This window comes from Anguilla rostrata, chromosome 16, assembly GCF_018555375.3.
Source record: "Anguilla rostrata isolate EN2019 chromosome 16, ASM1855537v3, whole genome shotgun sequence".
In the NCBI taxonomy this organism is placed as follows: domain Eukaryota; kingdom Metazoa; phylum Chordata; class Actinopteri; order Anguilliformes; family Anguillidae; genus Anguilla; species Anguilla rostrata.
This window is the reverse complement of record NC_057948.1, coordinates 7783258-7809401: the sequence shown is the minus strand read 5'-3', so window position 1 is coordinate 7809401 and position 26144 is coordinate 7783258. Positions and strand designations below refer to the sequence as shown.

At 46.7% G+C, this 26144-nt stretch overlaps 1 protein-coding gene across 1 annotated transcript in view; it reads right to left on the bottom strand.

Annotated features, from left to right (window-relative positions):
- The window catches only part of nup160 (nucleoporin 160), a 28679-nt gene continuing 2535 nt past the window's right edge, over positions 1–26144 (bottom strand). The window contains exons 4-36 of the mRNA XM_064312555.1: positions 25759–25969; positions 24930–25152; positions 24085–24160; positions 23434–23548; positions 22329–22565; positions 21148–21245; positions 20101–20185; positions 19683–19751; positions 18984–19067; positions 18507–18677; positions 17573–17672; positions 16522–16687; positions 15511–15644; positions 14651–14811; positions 14026–14162; positions 12942–13012; positions 11207–11366; positions 10562–10631; positions 10131–10229; positions 9499–9618; positions 8733–8828; positions 7896–7990; positions 7480–7576; positions 6677–6782; positions 6334–6494; positions 5416–5476; positions 4662–4772; positions 4153–4276; positions 3694–3795; positions 3455–3596; positions 2587–2712; positions 1004–1108; positions 1–652 (exon numbers count right to left, since the gene is read on the bottom strand). Of these exons, the coding sequence (XP_064168625.1) occupies positions 569–652; positions 1004–1108; positions 2587–2712; positions 3455–3596; positions 3694–3795; positions 4153–4276; positions 4662–4772; positions 5416–5476; positions 6334–6494; positions 6677–6782; positions 7480–7576; positions 7896–7990; positions 8733–8828; positions 9499–9618; positions 10131–10229; positions 10562–10631; positions 11207–11366; positions 12942–13012; positions 14026–14162; positions 14651–14811; positions 15511–15644; positions 16522–16687; positions 17573–17672; positions 18507–18677; positions 18984–19067; positions 19683–19751; positions 20101–20185; positions 21148–21245; positions 22329–22565; positions 23434–23548; positions 24085–24160; positions 24930–25152; positions 25759–25969 (3997 nt within the window). The 3' untranslated portion in view covers positions 1–568. The remainder of the gene's footprint in view (positions 653–1003; positions 1109–2586; positions 2713–3454; positions 3597–3693; positions 3796–4152; positions 4277–4661; positions 4773–5415; positions 5477–6333; positions 6495–6676; positions 6783–7479; positions 7577–7895; positions 7991–8732; positions 8829–9498; positions 9619–10130; positions 10230–10561; positions 10632–11206; positions 11367–12941; positions 13013–14025; positions 14163–14650; positions 14812–15510; positions 15645–16521; positions 16688–17572; positions 17673–18506; positions 18678–18983; positions 19068–19682; positions 19752–20100; positions 20186–21147; positions 21246–22328; positions 22566–23433; positions 23549–24084; positions 24161–24929; positions 25153–25758; positions 25970–26144) is intronic.

Here is a 26144-nt window from a genome sequence, read left to right as displayed (position 1 = left end):
TGAAAGTTAATCTATTTATTGTAATACAAGCAAAACTACTAAGAGCACAGACTTTACAAGAAACTTGAAAAGGCGTAGTACAAAAGAACAAAATATGGTATGATTATTACAAATGTATTTCTATAAAAAAATACACATTTACTCTCGACAAGCGCCGAAGAAAATTCTCGAATCATTCTCACTTAGAACAGAACCAAGGTTTGCAAGCACATTTCAAACACACATACACACAAATACATAACTGTACATTTCAACAGACGTTTTTCTCCTCATAAAGACGCAATTACATATCTCTGACGTCTCCACGGCAGCGGCCACAAACATTTCCCAGATGGCAGTTCAGTCGCGTTACAGTACGACACGCTGAGGAAAACGACCCTTTCTTCGTTTATAAATACGCGTTCCATTTCATTTTACAATAGAAAAATAAACGTTTGGCTTTGTTAAACAAACTGAGTTTTGTCGTAGAAACGATCGACGGGAGGGATGGCGAGCGGTGTGTGCAAAGGCAGTGCTTCGACAGTGCGGTGCTGCGCTCTCCCGTAAAGGCCCTTCCGGAAGCCCGGTCCTAGTGGGCCGTTAGCCGGTGGTGCGTGGCCTGATCCACCAGCCTGTGGTACTCTCGCAGCTTCTCCTGTAGCCTGCTGTGCAGCTGGGGAGAAGAAAAAGAAAAAAATGTATTCATTTAACCGGGTAGGTTAACCAACTCGATTCTCAGCGGCAACCAGGAATCAGTATGGGTTAGGGACAGTCATAAACATAAGGGACACAAGCCGCGCAATAAATGTATTCATAAGGAACAACGCAGATCCCATACCATGGAGGGGGGGGGTGGGGGGTAATGTTTCCCAGTGGGATGAAGAGGTCTGTTGTGCAGGGCCTTACCATCTTTTGAGCGTATATAAGACAGCCGTCCGTTTAGCCGCCCGATAGGCTGCGAACAAGTAGCCAGTGGAGAGAGAGGGGGAAAGGGAAGAGCAGACGAGCAGGGACGCCTACTTACGGTGACGTTGTTGGCGTCGGACTGGTTCTCGCTAAGCGCCTGCAGCAGCTGGTCTATGGAGGTGTAGGGCAGCCACACCTGGGGTGCGGTAGCAGAGAGGGGCCTCTGCAACATCAGAGGCAGATACAGAGAGAGAGAGCGAGAGAGAGAGAGAAAGAGTACCCTCGCGTCAGAGGTGCGGACAGGGAGCCATTTACATGTCAGAATGCTGCTGGGAAAAGGGGTTTTAACACTTGACAACAAATAAGTGTGTGACAAACACTATAAGCAGAGGCCAGGAACGGACTAATCCAAAGAAGCCCTGTCTTTCTTGGCCCTCCAATCACAGCTTGGCAACCGTTGCTATCCGCCATAACCTCGGCCAAGCTTTCAGCACTTCAGCAGCCAATGCCAGGGCAAGCATTGTTTCCTACAGGCAGATTTTGTATTTTAAGCCTCCGAACATGGTTGAAAACAACACCCAATACCCTGATAGTGTACATAGTGTTGCTTTTTTTTTAAACACAAAATACTATACCAAAATCAAAATTACTTCAGTAGATGGTGAGGTCTAAAACACACACAAAAACCATCTTCTTTTTGCTATTTCCACAATTTCCCCAGATTTAAGTGCTTTCTACAATTTTTCGGAAGTTCTGGATGGTGACAGTCAACCTTTACACAGGCTACAGTCAGATATTGATGTAATTTCACTTCATCCTGAAGCATACTGAAGGTCTTGCCAATCTTTTTTTTGTGGTAGTTGGCTGAGCTGAATGACTTTGGCCGTTTTTCGGAAAGCTTGGTGGACGAAGCAAAAGTAACCAAGCATGGGCGGTGCAGTGGGTAGCACTGTCGCCTCACAGCAAGAAGGTTGTGGGTTCGAGACCATAAATTGCCCATATGTACGAATGTGTGAGTGAATGGTGTGTGTGCCCTGCGATACATTGGCGACCTGTCCAGGGCGTAATCCTGCCTCTCGCCCAATGCATGCTGGGATAGGCTCCAGGAAGGTCATGTGACAATACTGCATTTTGTTAACTGTTTCTTAGCAAATTACATACAAGTTAATTTAAATGTACAATAGAGTATTTTATAAGTTGTCAATCGAGTCTGCATTACTTGCACTTGCTGTTGCTTTCGGGATTACAAAATCCCCCCAGGGCATTACTGCACCTTGATCCCTGATCTCCGCACTTGTGTCTGCAACAAGTTGCGCTGGATTAGAGTATCGACTAAATGCCTAAATGCCAGTAAAGTAATACTATACATTTTTAATTACCACTATTAATAACTATTAATTGGACTGGCTATACATGCTTCGGAAGACAAATCGCACTTGTCAGTGCTCAGCTGAATAAACATTGGAGGTTGCAGCAATAAGTTGTAATGAACAGGATTGGGCATTTGAAAATGGGGAGCAAAATTGGAAAACACAAGAATAATTTAAAAAAATAAGACCTCTGAAAAAAAATAACATCTTGTTGCAAATTCAGACCGGAAGCAAAACCCAGCATACGCAGGGGTCCTCAGGACCGGGTTTATGAACACCAGGTTTAAAATGTAGTTCAGAGAGCGTGGCGTGGAGCGCTGGTCCTCTGTACCTCTATTCCAAAGTACTGGTGCCCCTTCCCCAGCACAGCGTCCACGTACTCCAGCACCAGGTCCACGGCGGGCTCCAGCAGGTCGTAGTTCAGATAGAGGCGGAGCAGAGCCGCGGCGTCCACCAGCTGCAAACACAGCGCCGCCCCACAGCCGTCACCACACGCCATTTATACACCGCACCACACGCTCAACACTGCATTTATACACCACACGCCATTTACACACCGCACGCCATTTATACACCACACGCCATTTACACACCGCACGCCATTTATACACCGCACGCCATTTACACACCGCACGCCATTTATACACCGCACCACGCGCTCAACACCGCACATTTTACACGGAAAGTTCAACAGCAAACTGCTTTTTCCACACCGCAAATCAACGCTGCAGAGCATCTTTACGCCGCACCTCAACACTGCAGTGCATTTCTAGGCTTGAAAATCTGCTGCGTAAGCAAGCCGAACTACGATGTGAAAGTTTACGTTGCAATATTAAGGCACCGGGGATTATTTTCTGCCAGGCCGTCTTCATGGAAACTCTCCCGCCCAAGTGATTTCAAACGGTGCCAATGGCAAAAAGCCTTAAAATAGGTCGCTCTTGGGGGGTTTAACCAGAAAATAATCACAGTGGAATAGGCATGAAGAGACGAGATGTCATGGCAGCTGCATAGGTTGTACATTCCTGAAAAGGACAAAGCTTGTGCATCCCTCAGCAGATGTGAACTGCTCACCCTAGATGATTCTGAATACGGAGTCGTTAAGGTGGATAATATACGAAATGTAAGTCACTGTATGAGACCAAGGAAAGACAGTAAAACTGATGTCACTCAGCACATATATCCCCCACCCCCTCCCCCACCTTATAGCTGTTGACCAGCCAATCGGGCAAGGGCACCCCGTGTGACAGCAGCACGTTGATGACGCAGCGGTGGTGCTGAGCATTCTGGGAAGGGTGCTTCTCCAGGTAGGAGGCCAGCAGGTGCCACGCCTCATCGGTAGCGCTGTGGGAGAAAAAGATGAGGTGAAGGTCAGTGAAGGTCATTTCACCACACCCCAAAAAAAATTTTTATTTTATTTTTTTTAACACTGTGCACTAACCTGGACTCTTTGGTTGTGATGACAGTCGACAGCTGATTGGCTGCCAGCCAGTTCCAGGCTTCGTTCTGGCTCGCCTCTCCCCCGCATTGTAACTGAATGCACCTGAACAGGATGTACAAATCAAGGAAGCACAGGTCCATTCACAAGAAATATGTGCCTAACAGATTTGCATTTTAAACCACACACTATTAGCTGGATACATTAATTACACGACCCATAACAAAAAGAATGAATGAATGAATGAATGAATTAAATTCAATGTGACATTAATACTTTTTCCTCTTCAAATGTATAAAATGAGCACAGGCGTTGGTGATACTCTATGTACGACACACACCTGTTGAACTGATATCGATGCTTTCATGCTAACAGATGAAGGGTTTAATGTTGTCCCACCCTTCCTTCTCTCAGGCTGAGAGGACATGACGCTATTCTGGGCAGCCGGGTTCTCAGACTTACTTGAAAGTCAGCCCCTCGAAGACGGGAGTGAGCGGGAGCTTGAAGGTCTTGCAGAGGGCCAGGGCGGCGTCGAACAGACCGGCCTGCACCAGGAGGGTCACCATCTCCCCTGCGGGGGCGCTGCCTGAAAAACGAGGGGCCGGGGGGGGATTTCCCCAAAAGTTCACCAAGAGTTCACAAAGCGCTTCAGTATAAAATTGAATTGGAATGGGGGGGGGAACCATTGAGGATGCAAATATGGAACTGGCATGGAATTTTAATACGAATTAAATTCCGTAAAATTCCGACCAATTAAAAAACGTTTATAGCAGCAATTAAAAAAACGTTTATAGCACACGAATACGGAAATTACAATAAAACCTGACCAAAGTCTTTTTTGAGAACATTTCTGGAAAAGCACAGTGGTGTGTAAAACCAGTGTTGACATTGTGCTGGGCGTGGACAGTGACTCCTTACCTGTGTTACCTGCAGAAGAGGGGTCGTGCTGGGTGCGGACAGTGACTCCTTACCTGTGTTACCTGCAGAAGAGGGGTCGTGCTGGGCCAGGGTGAGGCGGTTGCGGGCGAGGATGTACTCCTTTTCCAGGTCCTTCAGTTCCAGGATCTCAATCTGACGGTTCACTGCCAAACGCAAACGGAAAACAGAAGAATGTCTAACAAAACATACCGACAAAAAAAATAATAAAAGTGTTAGTGCTACACAAAATGTTTATACTTTGGTTTGTTATTAAATACATTTTAACAGAATTCTTCTCTACAGTTTAAATATTATTTTTGGCTGGACCACAACAGCAGGGCCAGCCCTACAAACGCAAATGTCTGTGACTGAGTGAGTGACGAAAGTTACACCATTGGTCAGCCGAGTTATGAAGTTACACCACTGGTCGGCTGGATCACGTGTGTTAGGTCCAGCCATTCGGTTGCAAATACAGAAAGCTAGACATCTCACTTTTCATTCAGATGAAGTGCTTTCTCTAGGAATCTCGCAAAGCTACCAACGGCTGTGTAAATATTATGATACATAAACCAAACAACTGTCAGCTGATTGGCTCAAAGAACACAACAGGAGTCATTCTGTTGTGGTTCAAGTCTGGGTCGTCGACCGTTGTAATCTTTAAACAAAAGACAATGTCGAAATATCACCGTTTATAGAACGCAGTGTATTTTTTCCCCCCTGCATTTTGGCTCTTTTCTCTGAATAAACAACGCAGCATACTGCGCTAACGCGACCTCCATACGCGTGCGTGTAGTCGTAAGGGACTACCTGGACCAGGAGCCGACTCTCCATCGTAGTTCCTCTTCGGCGACGTGCCGGGCCGTTCGTACTGCGGGACAGAAATGGCTCCAGTCATTTCTCAGACAGACAGCCTCAGCTCAAACCAAAAGCCGCGTGGGCGTGCACAGCAATGCACTACAAACACACCTGCAACAGCGACAGGACTCACAGACCTAACCACCCTGGACAATCTGTCTGAGGACCACATTGGTATGAGCTAAAAATATGGGGAGGGGGCCCACCTAATCCCCCTCGTAATTTACAAGCAGCCTGAACTGCGGCAGTCTTTATGATAATGTTATTTATTTGAGGAAATTGTAAATACTGTATATATAGTGTACAACCGAATATTCTAAAGAAAGTACCACTAGACAGATAATATTTTACACAGCTATAACTGTGATATTATCCATAAGGAAACTCAAAATAGAAAAAGAAAAAGAAAGGATTGTGTAAGGGGATTAGAAGAGGGGAGTCTTTAGTCTGCATAAAAAGATGAGCAGGGGATGTACTGTTCTGACTACATAATTCCAACTACTCCAACTGAATCCAAGATGGACTGTGATGTCATGCCAACCACTCCTCCAGATATGGACCAGACTGCGACACAAGTGGGGTTTCCATCCAACTGTTTCTATGGCCATTTTCACGCTAACTACAGAACACAGGTGGGATTGTGATGTCATGCTAACCACTCCCCCAGACACACAGGCCGGGTTGTGATGTCATGCTAACCACTCCCCCGGACACACAGGCCGGATTGTGATGTAATGCTAACCACTCCGCCAGACACACAGGCCGGGTTGTGATGTCATGCTAACCACTCCCCCGGACACACAGGCCGGATTGTGATGTAATGCTAACCACTCCCCCAGACACAGGCCGGGATCGAGTCGCCATGCCTACCACTCCGCCGGACACGGGCTGGACGATCCAGGCGTAGTCGGGCCGGATGAGGCGCAGGCAGTTCATGGCGGCCAGGTAGCAGTTGACCTGCTTCTGCAGGCCCTGGAGCGTCCGGACCTCGCGGCCCAGGCGCATGCCGAACTCGAACATCACGGTACCGGCTGAAACAACACAGGGACGCAACGGGTACAGCACTCAGTAAAACCAGGTTTGCCAGGCGCTTCAGGGATAAAATCGGTCTTCAGGAAGAGGAACAGTACACGAGCGCAAATCCAGTCAGTCTATTGGCCAATTCCAGCAAGTACATTGAGCGACGAGGAAAGCTGGCCAATCAGCAGCCCACCTTTTCTGTAGTTGTGCCGATTGATGTGGAAAGCGTACAGTAGCTCGTAGTAGTTATGGGCCATGAGGTCCACTGCTCGCGCTCGAGACTCGATGATGCCCACCACCTGAAACGCAACGGTCAGGAAGTCTGTAATTCAATCATGCACAAGAACGCACGCAGACCAGGGATGAGAGTTCCATAGACATGTGGATTTTGTGTTTCACAGCACACTAGCACCAATTCTGAGAATATGGACACAATTAGCCCAAACTATGTATTTTTGCAGCTGAAAACCCAAAAAGCCAATAACAGTTTCATCAAAAACTTCACGTGTGGATTTCGAAATTCCTAAAGAAGTCCTAAAGAAGAAGTCTGCAGCAGAAGAGGAAAATCCAGGTTCAGAAAGTAAAAGTCCTCCCCAGTATTTTGTTCCAATCGCCTGGATTTGCTAATCATCACAATTCCTCAGTGAGGAGGTAGACCTAATTAGTGAAATCAGCTGACTGGGTTCATTAGTGGAATGACTACGCTTACTGCATGAACTAGACTTATCGTTCATGGCTATAGATAACTGATACTTAATGAGCATTCTATCTTATCAGACCTGTGTTCCAACGACCTTCAGTATATGCACTTATTGCATGTTGCTTTGAATAAAAGCGTCTGCCAAATAAAATGCAATGGAATGGAACAAACACATGGGAGGATTTTTGCTTTGTGACCCCTTGACTCTCCACCTGTGGTCGGCAGCTGCTGAAATGTCTTTGGTGCTGGTGAGCACAGAGGCACAGACGGGACGGGGGACGGGGAGGGGGGCTCACCTCATCGTGCAGGTTGACGTAGGGGAACTGCACCAGGTCCCGCAGTTGGGCGCGGTCGCACAGAACCACCACCAGCTGCCTCAGGCAGTCCAGCTGCCTGTGGAACACAGGGACCAAGGCACAGTTAGTCTCAGCGCAGTCAACCCCAGAGCTAAGGTCCACTTAACACGGGCAGCTCCGTCAGTCTGGTCAACACGTTCAACTCAAGAGCTGTAGCCTATTAAACACAATCAATTCGGGTTACACCACAATCAACCCAAACTTATTATACTCAGAATAGCCAGGCTAAAGTTATACTCCGAGTCAAATCTGAGCTACAGCCAGTAAAAGCAGTCAGGTTAACTAATTCTGCAAATGAGGTCTGCAGCAGTAATGAAGAGAGCCCTGATTCGTCCACTACTCCGGCCCGGTCGTACCTGCTGGGGTCAGGATTCTGGGTCAGGGCCTCATACGCCTGGCTGTTGTGGCCCAGGTCCAGGTGGTGTTTGAAAATGCGAGTTCTGAGGGCGGCCTGTGGAAGAACAGGGAGAGAGAGAGTACAGCAAGCATTAGCATGCTACGGGTACACGCTGTAGCAGTTAGCATGCTATAGGTGCACGCTGTAGCAGTTAGCATGCGATGGGGGCACACTGAAGCAGTTAGCATGCTATGGGTGCATGATGAAGCAGTTAGCATGCTATGGGTGCATGCTGTAGCAGATAGAATGCTATGGGTGCATGCTGATACAGTTAGCATGCTATGGGTGCACATTGGTGCTGTTAGCATGCTATGGGTGCACGATGGTGCAGTTAGCATGCTATGGGTGCATACTGAAGCAGTTAGCATGCTATGGGTGCACGATGGTGCAGTTAGCATGCTATGGGTGCAGGCTGTAGCCCTTAGCATGCTATGGGCGCACAATGTAGTACTTAACATGCTATGGGGTGCACACTGTAGCCTTTAAGGCCATGATACACAGGCAATAATCTGAGCTGATACAGAAGGGCAATTTTGCCCATAAACACATTTCTTAGACTTCTGATTTCTGACAAATTTCTGACAGATTTTTGTCCCATTTGCATATGTCCTACACTGCCTAAAATGATTGCCTGCATATCATGGTCTTCAAACATGAATGAAAAATATTGTACTAGGCATGTGTTAGGCAAAAACTACATCAGAAAGCAAGAGGCTGCTGAATAATGACAAATCTTACAGTAACATTTCCTTAATAAACACTGATTGGATTAAATGACGGAGGCAGAATGTCCCACCTGACTCCGGACATCGTTGGTGGCTTCTGAAATCGCCACGGTAGCGAGCTGTATAACCAGCTCAGGCAAGCCCACGTCTTCCAGCAGCCTCAGCACCTGCAACAAACCCAAACCGCAACTTTAACGCCCCGGAGTGACCCGCATGTCCTTCAGCCGCAACAACATCTCGGCAATGTGGCTTCAACAGGCCATTACGGTCCGTTCACTTACTAGCCCCCGTGAAACCATTAGCTCGGGTCAAATATACCCAGCACATTACTGGGATTTTAAAGCAATGCAGGAACAAAACATATGCAAAAATAATCTATGTATCTGTATCTTCATCTCAATTCCAAACAATACATGTGATTAATGGTTGAAATGTACCTCAGCCATTTCACATCTGACAATGAACACATGGGGGTCATTAATCGAGTTAGGTTTTCATTCGGTGCATCGGTCTTAATTATTTTTCATATACATCTCATTATATTAAAGGAAACCATGCACACAGAAGTTGAAAAAATAGAAACCCAAAACAAGAACCAAATTGACACTGGCTTAGTCATCGGTTATGAAATTCATCTCTCAAGAGCAATTCCTTTCGACTCCTTTTAATACTTTTACTACAAGTTTAAAATGGGTAAATTTGACCCAAACTGAACACAAGGCTTAACTCAGGGCATTCCGTCAATGGGCATTAAATTGAAGGAAGTATGAAGCCACTGGGTCTGCAGTGGGATGGGCAGCATGGTTGACACAGGCCGCTGCGGGTACGGAGGCCTACCTTGTTGTAGTACTGCAGTCGCGGTGCGGTCCCCACCTCCTCGTCCTCAGTCCCCACCAGCCTCATCAGGAACTCCTCCTTCTCCACCTCGACCGCCGCCTCCTTGAAGCACTGCAGGGCCTGGGGAACACAACAGCCATGGGATGAGGTGGGGGGGAATGGGGAGGCGTCCCATTACTCTTCACCCCGCACCTCCTTTCCTCCACTCGTCTCCTACCCGGAAGTGTGCGGAGGAAAGGAAGGGAGTGTGAAACCGCTTCACAGATACAGTTTTGCGCGCTTCACTCGTCTCCTCCAATGTTGGGACACTTGAGGGAGGAAGGAAGGGAACAAAGATTGTTTCTGGGGTACGGAGGAGACGAGGAGGAAGCGGAGGAAAGGCGGATACATTTTTCGAGTACTGGGACACACCCATATCCTCTCGACAAAAAAACGCCCATAACAGACAGTGCCATTCTGGGTCAAGATGTCCCATTCACCACCCACCAGAATTCCTCCATAGAAACCCAAGAATGTCCAAGGCAGGCAGCCGGTGGTGAAACATCACAATCTCATCACGAGCGACAAAATGGACGCCAAATAAATGTAACTGGGAAGGCCTGTGGTGGTGGGGGGTGTTGAAAGTCGCGTACCTTGTGCCCCTCGCCGGCTGCCAGGTAGCACTGCCCCAGAACGAAGCGGCAGGAGCCCATGTTCACCTGGCACCAGGGGGCGATCAGCCGCACGTACTCCTGGGCAGAGGGGGCGGAGGGACGTGAGAACCACACACGCACACACACACAAACACGCTTCACACGCACACACCACATTCAGTCCTGCTTCCACACATGAACCTCCTGCATGAGGCTGCTTTGTGCATGTTCGCGGGTCGGCAAAATGAACCCAGGTCAGGGCGTTCACAATGTAGCACCTACACAGTATCTGGTCTAAGATGGCGGTTACTGTTGGCGGTATAATACAAGTGAATTAATTTTCTCTTGCATTGTAATCAGTTCTGATGGAAGTGTCGGAAATGAGCTTAATGTAACGTTGGCAGGGAATCTGCCCGTGTGGAATAACGCACCTGTAACTGCGTGTACTGGCAGTTTCCCATCAGACACTCAGGAAAGAGGAAACCTGGGTTGCTCGGCCAGCTAGAGAACGGATGTAAGGGCTAAACACTGATGTAACAGAGCACAAAGAGGAAAAATAATAATAATAACAAAAATAAAATAAAATAAAAATCTGACCAAAATCAGAAACACCAACTCTTTAGATGCTGGTAAAATTTTATAACAAAACACAATGCCAACAAAAAATATAATGATATGAGAAAAGCATTTTGATCTTAAAATAGCTGAAGTTTCTTTTTTAAATTGTTAGTAATCAGCAAAAATTTTACTACAATTTGATGAGGTAAAATATTTACAAAAACAAAAAAAATGTCTCCAAGACCATCGCTATCTGGCTTCATTGCCAAACACTGAATATTGCTGTCTGAAAATCCATACTTCCTGATTAGGGGAAAAAAATAAAACAAATCACAACTCTGATAACTGCAGATTACAAATTGGGGATTAAAAAATGTATAAAATAAAATAAAAAAAACATGAAAATTAAATAGCAGAAGAACAAAAATTGGTCAGTTGTCAACATTTGCAAAAACATTTTACAGATTCAAATAGGGGGGAGGCATCTGAAAAGCACCCCCCCAGGGTGAGGAGGATACAGGTGCTGGGACAGCAGGAGCACCATGGTGGACACCATCTGGGGCCAGTGCAGCGCGGCCTGGCTCAGCAGCTCGCCCTGCTGGGAGTGGATCTGGCCGATGATGGCCTTCCGGCCCACGTTCTGGTAGAACAGCTCCACCACCGTCTGAGGGCTGAGCACTGGGCGCAGGGACACGTTAAAACTCAACACCAGAATATACATAAAAATACCTTGTGTACAATACCACATGAAGCTCAGTCATTACCACACACCCAACACATGAAACCTAATCATTACTCCAATACGCACGCGCACACACAGTCCCGTACTGCTATCCTTATGAGGGCTTCCCATTGACTACATTCATTCTGTAACCTCTAACCCTAATCCTAACCCCAACCACTTCATGCCTAACCTTAACCTAATTGTAACCATAACCCTAAATCCTAATCTTAAAACAGCCTCTTCACCTTGTGGGGACCAGCAAAAGGTCCCCACAAAGATAGTATTATAAGTTCACACACACACACCTAACTCAGTCATTAACACACATTATGTCACACACTAAGGCAGTATGCTTCTAAATCCAATATCACCAAATACTACAACATTTGAATAATGTACTATAGTTGTAAATAATATTATGTTTTAAAATTAAGATAATTCAGGTATAAAGATCTGATCTTCTGAAACTGTTGTTGACACTCAGCCTGAGCAACAGGTTGCTGACAACAGTAAAATGGAGTATAAGACCTGTACAAGGAAATAGTAGATTCTGGTTTTATGGTAAATACGCAAGGCAATATTATAGGAAAAAAACTACCATCTACCGTTTCTAAGCAGGACTTGCATTTTAATATTAAGGCTGACAAAGACGTTTGAGCTGGCATTTGCTTGCCAATGCTAATAAACTGAAAAAAGCAAATTCACATTCATCCAAATTTCAAGGAAAATTTTGGATAATCCAAAACCAGACTAACCCTTGTGCCAAAACTTTTTTCCTCAAAGCTCCAATACACAAATCTAATCTCACCCTATTTTTCAGATATAATTTTTGGAAAACAACTGCAATACAAAGAAACCAGTTTGAACCCATTTAGGAAAAAAAAAGCATTTCACTGAAGATACATCAAAATATATTTATTATTATTATTATTATTATTATTATTATTATTATTATTAATAATAAACCTGTATTTAACCAGGGAAGGTCCCATTGAGATTAAAAATCTCTTTTTCAAGGGAGCCCTGGATATCCCACTAATGAAAAAATATGAATAATCCGAAATCAAAGACTAACCTTTGAGTCCTAAACTCTTGCCAAGCTCCTGAACACAAACCTAATCTGGCCCCAGCAATTACCATTAGCCAAATCGTATTTTAATCCTAAAACTAAACTTCAGCAAAAGGAGTTCTTAAACCAGTATCAATTTTTTCCCCACATATAAAACAAAACCTTAGCTTGTTTTGATCAGCTACAGACCAGCGTGCTGTACATCAGACCTGGGTCAAATACGTAGCTTTTGGATTCAAATACTTTTCTGTGCTCTATTGATCTTGCCTGGTGTAATGGAACCTGCCAATATGACCAGAAGGCGGGGTTTGTACTTTGAGAGTATTTAATTGGTTCCAATACTCCAGACAAGATCAGTAAAGCGTAGAAAAGTATCTGAGTCCAAAACAAATACGTATTTGACCCAGGTCAGCTCTACATTAATGGCAAAAATATACATTTATGATACAATTTTGCTCACCTGATTTGTTGGGTGTCAGGGCAGGCGAGTCAGACAGCTCCAGTACAGACAGGTGCTGCAGGTTGGCATCTCTGGGAGAAAGGGAAGAAACATCAGTGGCGGGACTAGACTACAGAGGAATCTGCGAGGTAAAACCAAATGCAGACCAAGCCCCTTAGGTATGAAAACAACTGGGCTTAGGCCTGTGCCGATTGGCTGTCTGTAAGAGCTCAAGCATCTGGGGTTCCGGAACTTTCCAGCAGTTCTAATAGTAATGTATGGGGACAGCCTGCAGCCGTTTGTCTAAGAGGCCAGTTTTCTTTCTTCTGGAAAATTCTTTCTTCCACCTTTTCACCGAATTTGGAATGCCCACTAGAACAGTGTATTACAAAGGTCAGACCGCCGCCCACCCATCCTGACAGGGTAGCTTTCTTTTGTTCCCCCAGTTCTTTTAGTCTTTCACTATTAAAAGAACTCGTCCTGCAGTTCCTCTCAGTTAGCTGTGCCATATTCAGTGTGGATGAGTATCCCTGCATTGCTCCTCCATGCTGCTGGGTTTGGATGAAGAGGTGCGTTCAAGTTCAGCGAACAGAGGCGAGTGTTCGCGGCGAACATGTTTTCTTCGAACAGTTCAATTTGAACGGCTTTTTACGAACATTCCAAATTGTTTGCATTAAACATAAACAGACATGGCGACGAGAGCGTTTGTACTCACAGCCGCTTCTGTGATCATCGATGATAAGAGAACAATAGCTAGCTAGCGAACAATAATAACATTGGCTAGCGTTAGCAATAACATTATTGAAAAAACTGATCACACTTAACGGCATCTTCAATTGAAATACCCATCTGGGAACATTTCCCTCAGTCCAGCACCCATTTTTGTTCACCGCAAACTACCTTTTCAGACCGTTCGCTTATGTTTGCAAACGTTCACGGCGAACACAAAGCTAACGGAAAAAAGTTTGAAATAGTTTGCAAACGTTCGCCTTGTTCGCTGAACTTGAACACACTTCAGGTTCCTGCAGGAGGGGGAAGTGGGTTTCTGCAGGGGAGGGGGAAGTGGGTTCCTGCAGGAGAGGGGGGGAGCGGTTCCTGCACTCACAGTGTGTCCAGGGCTACGGTGCTGGACAGGCGCTGGCTGGCGCTCTTCAGCAGGAAGTAGGAGCAGAGCAGGTGGGAGGTGCGAGGGATCAGGTCCTGCTGGAGCTGCAGAAGCTGCCCCCCTCCTCCGAGGAACACCTGCGGGCCAGGTGCAGGGGACAGGTGAGGGGGGGGGGGGCTCGCTAACGTACACTCACAAACAGGATCATGTGCCACAGGGTGGGCAAGTAATCACTGACACAATCAAGTAGACCTACAGCAGGATGTGTGTGTGTGTGTGTGTGTGTGCGTGTGTGTGTGTGTGTGCGCGAGTGCACGTGCGTCGTGTGCATTGTCACATTGTCTCCCACTCTCAGATAGAGCTGCTGCAGATTGGGTGTGTGCATGTGTGTGTGTGGGTGTGTGCATGCGCACATGTGTGTGTGTGCGTGCACAATCTCACATTGTCTCCCACTCTCAGGTAGAGCTGCTGCAGGGTGTGTGTGTGTGTGTGTGTGTGTGTGTGTGTGTGTGTGCGCGCGCACAATCTCACATTGTGTCCCACTCTCAGGTAGAGCTGCTGCAGATTTGGGGTGTGTGTGTGCACGTGTGTGTGTGTGTGTATGTGTGTGCGTGCGCACTCTCACATTGTCTCCCACTCTCAGGTAGAGCTGCTCCAGGATCAGCAGGTCCCTGCAGAGCAGCACTCGCGTCATGGCCACCTGACACACGGCCTGGCACACCACCGACACGGCCACGCTGCTGCCGTACAGCTGGGACAGGCTCACCCGCACGCTGAGGGGCTGGCCTGCAGGGGGCAGCACCAGCAAACACACAGCGCTAGGGCATATTTACGTACTACTGCTGGGAGTTGTGCGCTTCGCAACTTGCTCAAGTGCTGCCCTTTGGGATTCTAAACTGCAGACTTTGAACCCAAGTCATAAGCTCAATTTCACCACCATTATGCTGCACTGCTGCCTATTTATCAGCTTATGGACCGCAAGACAAATTTTTGTTTTAACAAAATTCTACGTCAGTCTTCTAGAACTCCACTGCTTTCATTCAGTAGTGATTGTTACATCATGGTAAATGGTAAATGGACTGCATTTATATAGCGCTTTTATCCAAAGCGCTTTACAATTGATGCCCCTCATTCGCCAGAGCAGTTAGGGGTTAGGTGTCTTGCTCAAGGACACTTCGACACGCCCAGGGCGGAGTTTGAACCGGCAACCCTCCGACTGCCAGACAATCGGTCTTACCTCCTGAGCTATGTCGCCCCCACATCAGCATTAGAATGTTCAGTTCAGTTAGCAGATTGTTCAGTTAAAAGCACTCTAATAACATATTTGTGACCTCATACCTGATTTAACCCCTTGGGGTTTTCCCGCATACTGAATACTGCCATTTTCCTTATGTCCTTTTCTTTGTTTTTAAACTGCGCAAACCAACGCAACTAACACCAAATTTAAAGCAGATTTGTATCTGCTATTTGTCTTGTGGTACCCACCTGCGGCGAGGGGGGCCTCCCCCTCCATCTCCCCGTCCGTCTCCAGGTCCATCTCCCTCAGCAGGACGCCCATCGCCCCGACGGGGTTCCGGACGTCCTGCAGCTTGTTCTGGATGTCCTCGATGACGCTGTCGCTGTCAGGGCGAGAGCACCGCCGCCGGTCATTAAAACACACAGGGCACTCACTCAACCTACATACGGGCTTTTAACGGACTGGCACTGAATGCACTTTGGGTGACCCTCTTGAGAAAATGGAATACACTTGCCCCAAGTTATCAATACAAAGGGAGGAATATACTTATCAATTAAATCATGTTCAAGTATTTACTTTTCAAAGTTCCAAAGACCTATAAAATATTTATTTCATTTTGACATTAGAGTTACTTGTACAGTTTTAAAAAACTCCCATTAAAATTAATTTTGAACTTGCAACTGAGCAAAAGAGGAGGTGAAACCACGAAACTGCTTCTTCTGTAAGAGGAACTCATTACAACCGAGACAGGAACTCATTACTTCAAGCAGCCCATAAAGGTGCACTATGAGTCTCTGAACTGTCCCTGATAGGAACAAAAAGGCAGTCTTTATACAGAAACTGAAAGCCATGCGCTGCACTTATTATTTCTGTTTTCTAAAGTTGCATGTCATAGTGCTACTGCTAAAGATCCCACTGTGGAAAACACAAACTCTGATTCAAAGTCTGATTTAACCGGTCGCAGGACTTCTTGTAAAGCAGTTGTATCAATGAAGGACGTTCTAATGAGATCCCAACTACCATTAGCTTGACGAGTAACTACAGAATTCAAGAAGCTTATCTTTTAAATAAGATGATGGTAATGCAATGATTCCAATCAATAAACAATTTCTTAAAATATGCACATTATTTTTTCTTTGAATGTTAAGCACATTCAAAGTGCCTCCATTCCAGATGTGCTGTTATACCTGAGGTTCTGCAGTAAATTCAAGAGTGGGTGGAGCTTGGGTATGCACGGGTCACGTGACGGCTGTACTGACCTGTCATTGGCCAGCAGGCTCTCCAGCACCTGCTCCGCAGCCCTCTCGGGAGAATGCTGGTGCTCCAGGGCTTTCTCCATCATGTAGGCCATGTCCCCAATCACAGACATGTTCAGTAGCCGCAGGCACTGCACCAGCTGCAGCACGTCCCGCGCCACGTCCGGGTCTACAAGCCAAGAACCAGCACATTACACAACCCATCCGGTCTAAAAGCCAAGAACCAGCACAGAACCACCATTACACAACACATCCGGTCTACAAGCCAAGAACCAGCACAGAACCACCATTACACAACACATCCGGGTCTAAAAGCCAAGAACCAGCACAAAACCACCATTACACAGCAATGACAGCTAATCAACCAATACAAAAGCACCATTACACTCCACCTCCGGGTCTTAACAACCAACACAAAACCACCATTACACAACACATCCAGTCTTACCAACACAAAACCACCATTAAACTGCACCTCCAGTCTTACCAACACAAAACTACCATTACACAACACATCCGGTCTTAACAACCAATACAACACAACCAGTACACACCACTTCCAGTCTTATCAATCAATACAAAACCACCATTAAGCACAACCTCTGGTCTTATCAACGAATACAAGATAACACACCTCATATGTGGCCTAAAGACCAACAACTAACACTACCTCACCATGCACCGCCTCCAGGTCAATATCTAAAGCCAACAACCGGCAAGATATCACGCCCTACCTCTGGGCCACACTCTAAATCAACACAAAAAACCAACAACCAACATCACCACCATCCACCACCTCCAGATGTCAAGCCAACAACTCTCAGCATATCACCATCACGGACCACCTCTAGGTCTAAAGCAAACAACCATCGCCCTGACTCGTGGTGTAAATGCAGAAGTGAACCAGTAGGGCTGTCACAGTCATGAGCACAGACAGCAGTTCCGTCGCTCGTACATGAGGAAGTGTGTACTAAACGCCTTTATATGAAGGGATGCCGCCATCAAAAATGGTCACTTTGGGGTAACGGGCCTCTGATTGAAAGACGGAACCCACCTTCGGTAACCGGCGTCTCGTCCTCAGAAGACAGGTAGTCATCGGAGGACAGGTAGAGGTGGTCCACAGCAAAACAAGGCAAGAGGAAGGACACAAAACCCTGAGGGTAAAAAAAAAAAAGAAACAAATTATGCTCTTTGCCCTTTCCCTGAAGTCCATGAAGCATAATCCTAACAAGGCCATAACCAAAAAAGAGGCCTGCTAGGATAGCATGTTTTCACATTTCCTTGTTGATATTAAATGCACGTGGACTTGAAGGACACTGTCCAATTACATGCGTTCATGACAAATTAGCCATAAAGCTATTTTTCTCTAGTTGACCATATGAACGTGATACCAAACTAAACACCGTATCTGGTAAATAAGGATGGGTACGCGTAATGGATCGATCGATTGCTCGTCAGATTACGTGCCTCCTCCATTTTGTTTCTCATCAAGGCTCTGCATGCACAACATGTGTTGGAACTTGGTGCCAATGATTAATTTATCCTACTGTATGTAAAAGGAGAAACACATTAAAATAGAGGATATTGATGTGCGTGCATTTTATATACAACCAGCGGTCCTCCCCGGCCAAAATTAGTTATAAAATTAGATTGTCCCCCATGCTAGGAATCGATTTAGATTCAAGCACATTATGCGATCACTCAATCTGTGAAAAAATTGAAAATCACCATCCCCAATAGTATATGGTGGCACAGAGGATACACAGTTTAAAAATATACATACCTAGTACACAGGTGCTTCGCAAAAATAAAATAATAATAATAATAATAATAACCTTTAAAAAAAAGAAAAGAAAAAAAAGACTAGTCTGATGAATTAGAGCTGGAGCACAGAATGGTTTAGCCATCTTCCTGAGAGTTTACCGTCGACTGCGAAAACGAGCGTGACTCTGAGAAGGACGTTGTTGAGGGCGGGGCGGGGGGTCTACCTTCTTGAGCAGGCAGACCATGGAGGTGGAGGTGTTGACGTGCAGGGCGAGGGGGGTGGACAGCGCCTCCTGGTATTGCAGGCAGCAGGCGTAGAACCTGGACCAGAACTCCACCTGCAGCTGGCGGTACTCCTCCTGGGAGAACTCGTACTCCGTCACGCTGCTCTGGAGCTGATTGGGGGGGTTGGGGGGAAATACGGGGGATAAGGTCGCGTCAAAAACGCACACTCGCAGTTAAACCTGCTTGTAGGTTTACATTGTGAACACTCCCATCAGCCCAGGACCTCATAAGCTCTGCTCTTAGCACAGCTCAGTCTGCACTTCTCAAATCCACTTGCTTACCAGAATTCGCTAAATAGCTAAAATTGTAATATAAACACCGGAAATAACCACGTCCACCATATTAGCACCGTGCAGAGCTTGTTTTAAAAGGCAGAGGAGTATGGAGGGAAGAGAAGAGAGAGAACATTTGCTCACTTCATTTTCCACCGCGATGGTCACCTCCTTCTTCAGAGATTCCCAGGACAGCTCTGAGATTCGGTCAGTGCCCCGCCGGTAGATCTGGACGGAGGGAAGGGTGATCGGGGCAAACCCAGGAGGGAGAAATTAGGGTATCGGTCTCGGTCACATGATGTGCGACTGCTATTCATCATAAGGCCAAGGACCATACAGTTACAGATGAATTACAATAGACAAGGACTATACAGTTACATATTAATTACTCAGACAGCTGGAACACATTCCTCCAAGCACACAGTTTGGGGACAGATACCTAATGAACCGGGGGAAGAGTCCAGTTAAATAGCTACCAAACAAAGCGACCGACTTTTAAGTCTGAACAAATCTGAAATATAAACAACAATTACAGAACCAGATAAATGCACAGATAGCTAGCTAGCCAAACGCCCTGGCAGTGGCAGGTTGATATAAAATAAATATACGTATAGATAAAACTGCAATAAATTTGACCCCGACCCCTGAAGTTGGAGGGGGAGGGGCAAAAAAATCCTATTCCTTGGTGGTAAACCCACATTCAACTGTGAATTGTATCAGGTCTCTAGTAAAGGAACTCATAAAAGTGGGTCAAAACCAATATGACAGCTTCAGTATCAGTTCTATTGTCAGTAAGCAGCACCCAATACCTTTGTCACAGAGCTGCCATTCTGCATTCCTTACCTGCAGGGCCTTCAAAATGGCCGCAGAAGTGAATCGCACAGGAGAGAAGATTTGCTCCAAATACGTCTCCTGTTTGGAAAATGCAGAGAACAAGGGATAAATAAATAAATAAATAAATAAATAAAACTTTGGACAGTCAGAAATAACAACCACGCTAATAGCTCTGTAACAAATTGCTCCGTCCTACCAAAAGTCATATTCATGTCTCAACATTACATGCTAATTTATTTGTGAACCAATTTATTATTCTCAAGAGACTTGTGAAAAACAGACTGAACCCATGTCAGCTTGCCTGTTGCTTAGAAAAACCTGTACATGCAGTTTTGCACACCCAGTTTAAAATCAAACTGAAAGCAAGGAAATCTGTTAATATTATATACTGCAGATTTTTATTTTCCCCGAAATGGCCGGTACCCACCCTGGGGTCCTGATCCAATCCGATGTTGACTTCTTCCTCAGGAGGGGGCTGAACGAACACCTGGTTCCACTGGCCAGCCAAATTACTGCAGGGGACACGCAGTGCACTCATTTACCAAACACGCTAATATATCCAACATCACAGACCACATATACCAAACACACGCCAATATATCCAACATCAGACCACACATACCAAACACACCGATATATCCCACATTACACTCATTTACCAAACACACCAATATATCCAACATCAGACCACATTTACCAAACACACCAATATATCCAACATCGCAGACCACATATTCCAAACGCAAACAGAATCGCACACTGCATTTTCCAAACGTCAATGCATTTAATATTAGGCTACAGGCTGCATTAACCATACAGAGACACATTAAACATTGGGCTGTCAACTGGACCGAAAAAACCTCCCCAGCAGGGGGGGGGGGTGGGATGGAGGGATGGAGGGATGGAAGATAAGTGGGATGAAATAAGCTACAAATAATATTTTGACATGCTGATCAAAATTATTTTTTGCCACGCAGGCTAATAATATTTATTAAAAAATTAAAATAAAAAAAACCAAGGAGCCATTTCTGTTCTAATTTACTCATGTTGAGCAAGCCAACTAGAGAATGATCTCGTTTTTTACTTTCATTCAAATTAAGTGCTCTCTTTGTTACCAATGGCAATCTAAATGTTATGGTCCATAAATACAAATGGCAGACACCGAAAAACAGTTGGCTCAAAGAAACAGGAGGAATTTCTTTTGTTTTGGGTCAAGTCTGGGTCGTCAACCCGTTGTAGTCTAGTCTTAAAAAATAAAAAAAAACTTCAGAGTATCTGTATTTATAGAACAGTGTAATCACCCCCCCCCCCACTCACCCAATCAAACAGGAACAAAGCACACGTCTCACTGAGGTGAATTATGATTGGAATGAAAACCTACAGGATGGTATATCTCAAGGAGGAGGGTTGGGCAGCCCTGTTCCACACAAGGCAACAGCCAGCACTGTCACAAACGGTTCAGGTCAGGACTTACTGCTCAAAGTTGATGTACTTCACTATTGTCTGGTTGTTGTGATCCAGCCAGAGGCCCCACACATCAGTGGAGGTCAGGGCAAAGTCCACCAGAGTCTCCTGTTCATGATAAAAATACACCCGTGAGAAACACTGCTAACGGCTTTAGCATGTGAATATCCACACTTCAACAAAAGGCTAAAATGGGTGGGTGTATGTCCTGAACTCACACAAATCTGCACCCGTTACTTAGATTAGATTCGATTAGATTAGAAAACTTTATAATGCATTTTCGGAACTTTGACTTCGGCTTCGCCATGGTTGAATTAAAAACATATAAACACAGAACAAAACACAAAAACAGCACGAGACAACATAGCAGAGCTTCAAGTACACCAATAATCAAAGTGCAGAAGTGATATACCCAATATGCCAATGCACAAATTAACAGCAGTAATTCAGAAGACAAATTATTAATTTAAAAGTAAATAAAGATTTCCCCAGGCGTGGCTCTTGGCTATTGAAAAGAACAGGTAGGGGGTAAGGCTCATCTGTGTACTAAACAGTGTGGAGATGTGGTAGAGCTCACCTGTGTGCTGAACAGTGTGGAGATGTGGTATAGCTCACCTGTGTGCTAAACAGTGTGGAGATGTGGTAGAGCTCACCTGTGTGTGTGGAACAGTGTGGAGATGTGGTATAGCTCACCCGTGTGTGTGGAACAGTGTGGAGATGTGGTATAGCTCACCTGTGTGCTGAACAGTGTGGAGATGTGGTGGAGCTCACCTGTGTGCTGAACAGTGTGGAGATGTGGTAGAGCTCACCTGTGTGCTGAACAGTGTGGAGATGTGGTGAAGCTCACCTGTGTGCTAAACAGTGTGGAGATGTGGTAGAGCTCACCTGTGTGCTGAACAGTGTGGAGATGTGGTAGAGCTCACCTGTGTGCTGAACAGTGTGGAGATGTGGTGAAGCTCACCTGTGTGCTGAACAGTGTGGAGATGTGGTAGAGCTCACCTGTGTGCTGAACAGTGTGGAGATGTGGTAGAGCTCACCTGTGTGTGTGGAACAGTGTGGAGATGTGGTGGAGCTCACCTGTGTGCTGAACAGTGTGGAGATGTGGTAGAGCTCACCTGTGTGCTGAACAGTGTGGAGATGTGGTGGAGCTCACCTGTGTGCTGAACAGTGTGGAGATGTGGTAGAGCTCACCTGTGTGCTGAACAGCGTGGAGATGTGGTCCAGGCCGTAGCGGTTGCGTTCGGGGCAGACGAGCTGCAGGATGCAGAACTGGCCGCGTTTCGGCACGCTGAGGTAGACCCCCAGGCACAGGCCGGTGGAGGAGGAGAAGGAGAGGCGCAGCCTGTGGGTCTGTCCCACCATCAGCCGCACGTCCCGGCCTCCTGGCATGTAGTCCAGCATGTCGGCCACCATGAGGCACATCTGGTCCTGTGGGAGAATCAGAGCTTTAACAGAGCGCAGCGCTAACATAAAACAGCAGAGTGCTAACATAAGAGCTTTAATAGAGCACAGCACTAGCATAGCAGAGCGCAGTGCTAGCATAACAGAGCGCAGTGCTAATGCAGCAGAGCACAGTGCTAGCATAACAGAGCGCAGTGCTAGCATAGCAGAGCACAGTGCTAGCATAACAGAGCACAGTGCTAGCATAACAGAGCGCAGTGCTAGCATAGCAGAGCACAGTGCTAGCATAACAGAGCGCAGTGCTAATGCAGCAGAGCACAGTGCTAGCATAACAGAGCGCAGTGCTAACATAGCAGAGCACAGTGCTAGCATAACAGAGCGCAGTGCTAATGCAGCAGAGCACAGTGCTAGCATTACAGAGCACAGTGCTAGCATAACAGAGCACAGGGCCAACACAACAGAGCATCAGGGTTGAACAGAGCATAGCGCTAACTCGGCAGAGAAGAGTTTAAATATAGCACAACGCTAATGCAGCAGAGCATCACAGGTTTAACAGAGCACAGCGCTAACACAACACAGGGTCAGAGCTTTAACAGGGCATAGCGCTAACACAGTAGAGCAATACTGGCTCATACAGGCAATTTAAAAAAGCTAAGAAGTTAACTGACACATTTCAGATAGCTAGCCTTAAGCTGGGTGTATACTTCACACGCAGGCAAACTCAGCCAAAATCAAACCACAGCCAGACACGGTGCCGCATTCAAACACGTGTATAGCCATGACGACTTCAGACTGCACAGTTAGCGACACTCCACGCCAGTGGAGAGCGCAAATTTCAATTCCACAGTGGAGATGTACCCAGTTCAAGCGGTTTGGGTGATCCGCGAACACTGACCTTGTAGGACCACATGCGCAGTTTGTGGTCCTGGCAGAGGGCGAAGATGAAGGTGTCGTCCTCCAGCTGCCTCACGGCCAGGCTGACGGGCAGGTTCGACGGGCTCTGGTCCCCCCTGGGGGACAGCGGGAACCAGAGTCAGGCCGAGCTCCTTCAAAACCGCTAACCAAAAACCATTCACATCCCGTACTGGGATCATTCTGTGCGGTGTTTTGAGTTGACTGGTGTGAAGGTCAGAGGATTTCACATGCATTTCAGAACCAAAAAACTACTCTCACAGCCCTCAAGTTTAGTACCCTCCAGCTTTCAGCCTCCCTTACCCCCTCAAACACACCAACTTTACATCAACACCACCCCTCTCACCTCACTCTCCCCATCACACCCTCACTCCACACACAACACTCTCCCCATCACACTCACTCCCATCACTCTCTCACTCTCCCATCCACACACCTCTCCATCACACTCCCTCTCCCCATCACACCACACTCACTCCCATCACCCATCTCTCCCATCACACTCACACTCTCCCATCACACACACACTCACTCCCCATCACACACTCACTCTCCCCCCATCACACTCACACTCTCTCCCCATCACACACACACTCTCTCCCCATCACACTCACACTCTCTCCCCATCACTCACCTGATAGCAGTGGGCATCCAGCCTGTTAGCCGCTGCATCACAGAGCTCTGCTTCAGCTCCAGAACAGACACGCACCCTGAGGAAAAGCAGAGCCAGTCAACTCTTCTCTTCCACACTGTATTACCAAGGACAGGGGTGAGTTGGGCAATAAAACTCAGCAATTATCCTGATAAAATCAGTCACAGTAACTTCTGAAGTGTTTTCCTCAACCAGCATCAATTGCACGCAAAGACATACAACACAGAGAGCCAATCATGTCATAAGAATAGACCTATGCGAGAGAGAGACACACACACACACACAAATGTAAACACTGAAGAAAATTTCCGAAGGAGCGGCGTAATTGAACAGAAAAAAGGAGAACTTCTAGAAAGCGATAAAACGCACTGCGTTCAATGTTTCCCAACACGTTGACAGAGGCATTCGTTAACGAGCAGCTTTAGAAGCAGTCAAGGGCAGCCAGGAGCCGCCCGCACGTCCGAAGATCTCGGCTGCCCTTCCGACGCTCCCTCAGACAGCACACCCTTAGACGATATCGCGAAAACCGCCACGTTGCTCGCCTCGACTCGCAGTTCGCCCCGTGTACCTGCCTAGCTTCCCCCCCCCCCCATCAACAGCTTTCAATGAGTCTGCAATCGACACAACACGGCTAGGTTCTTTATGACCCGAACTCACATTCATTTTTAATATTCTAGATTTGGAGAACGCAAGCTTGTTTTTTGCTAGTAGCTGCTAACTACAGAAAGGTTATTACAAGGCTCCTTCTTATCGTGCTGTGTATTTTACAAAAACACATTTGGGGGGGGGGGGGGGGGATAATAAATAACGTGCAGGCAAAAGGTTACCTTCAGTGTCGTACGGGGGCAGCCTGACCACCAGGATGCCCCCGGTGACGGACGCCAGGGCGATGTGGGCGTCGCCCTCGGCGCTGATCCAGGCGGCGGACGCCCCGTGCCCGCCCAGCTGGCTGGGGAGGACGGGCAGGATGTGGCTGTGGGCGGGGTCCCGCAGGTTCAGCTTGCCGATGTCCGTGAAGATGGACTGCATCTGCACCTCCACCGCCAGCTCCTGCGCACAAAACAGACCCGTGCGTTTTTTTACGAACGCACGCCGCGTCGAAAGGAAGCGTCATTTCGACCACTACAGGTCTGCGAGAAAACCGTGCATACATATCCATCCTGTGGCTTAATTAATACTTCAACTGCGAGGACAGCTCGAGACCTGATAATTACAAGGTTCTGTCAGTTACACGATTATGAGATATTGCGTACTTTCTTTAACTGCTAAGAACAGCGGTAACCAACTTTGTTCCTGGAGATCTAGCATTGTGTAGGTTTTCATTTCAACCCCAATTTGGCACACCAGATTGTAATAATCAGCAGCTCAACAAGACCCCTAGCTGTTCAACCAAGTGTGCTTTGAAAGGGTTAGAGTGCAAAACCTACAGGATGGCAGATCTCCAGGAACAGGGTTGATTACCACTGACTTAGAACTTCCTAAAAAACTGGATTCACACGCAGACTTTAAACTTTTTACATTGCGTTACCACACACGTAAAGAATGATAGCATCTGTTTGTATACAACTCATTTGACAAAAATGTCACTTAAAACCCCGTAATTTGCACGTCGTGAATTATCGCGTTCATACGACTTGCGCCCGTCGCCCAACTCACGCTGCGGTACATGCAGGTCGGGTGGGGCAGCAACAGGTGGTGCACGGTCTGGTTGGTGACGATGAAGATGACGACATTGCTGAGGGTCTCCTGGATGTGTACGCCTCCGGGCAGCAGGGGGCAGTGCAGGAACTTCAGGCGCACGGCACCGTTCAGGAGGTTGGTGTCCAGGGACTGCTCCACCAGCTGCACCGTGTCCCCGCTGGTCGACCTGCGTGAGACAGAAGAACATGACTCGTGTACGTGTGCGCGCGCGCTTTCACACGTACTGGACAAATTTCAGCAGAAGGGCAATGAATATCATTTTCAAAAATAAATGCCCAAACAGTTGGAAAAGCCAGCCAAATTGCTTTCCATTCTTAGCAATTAAAGTCAAAATAAAATGC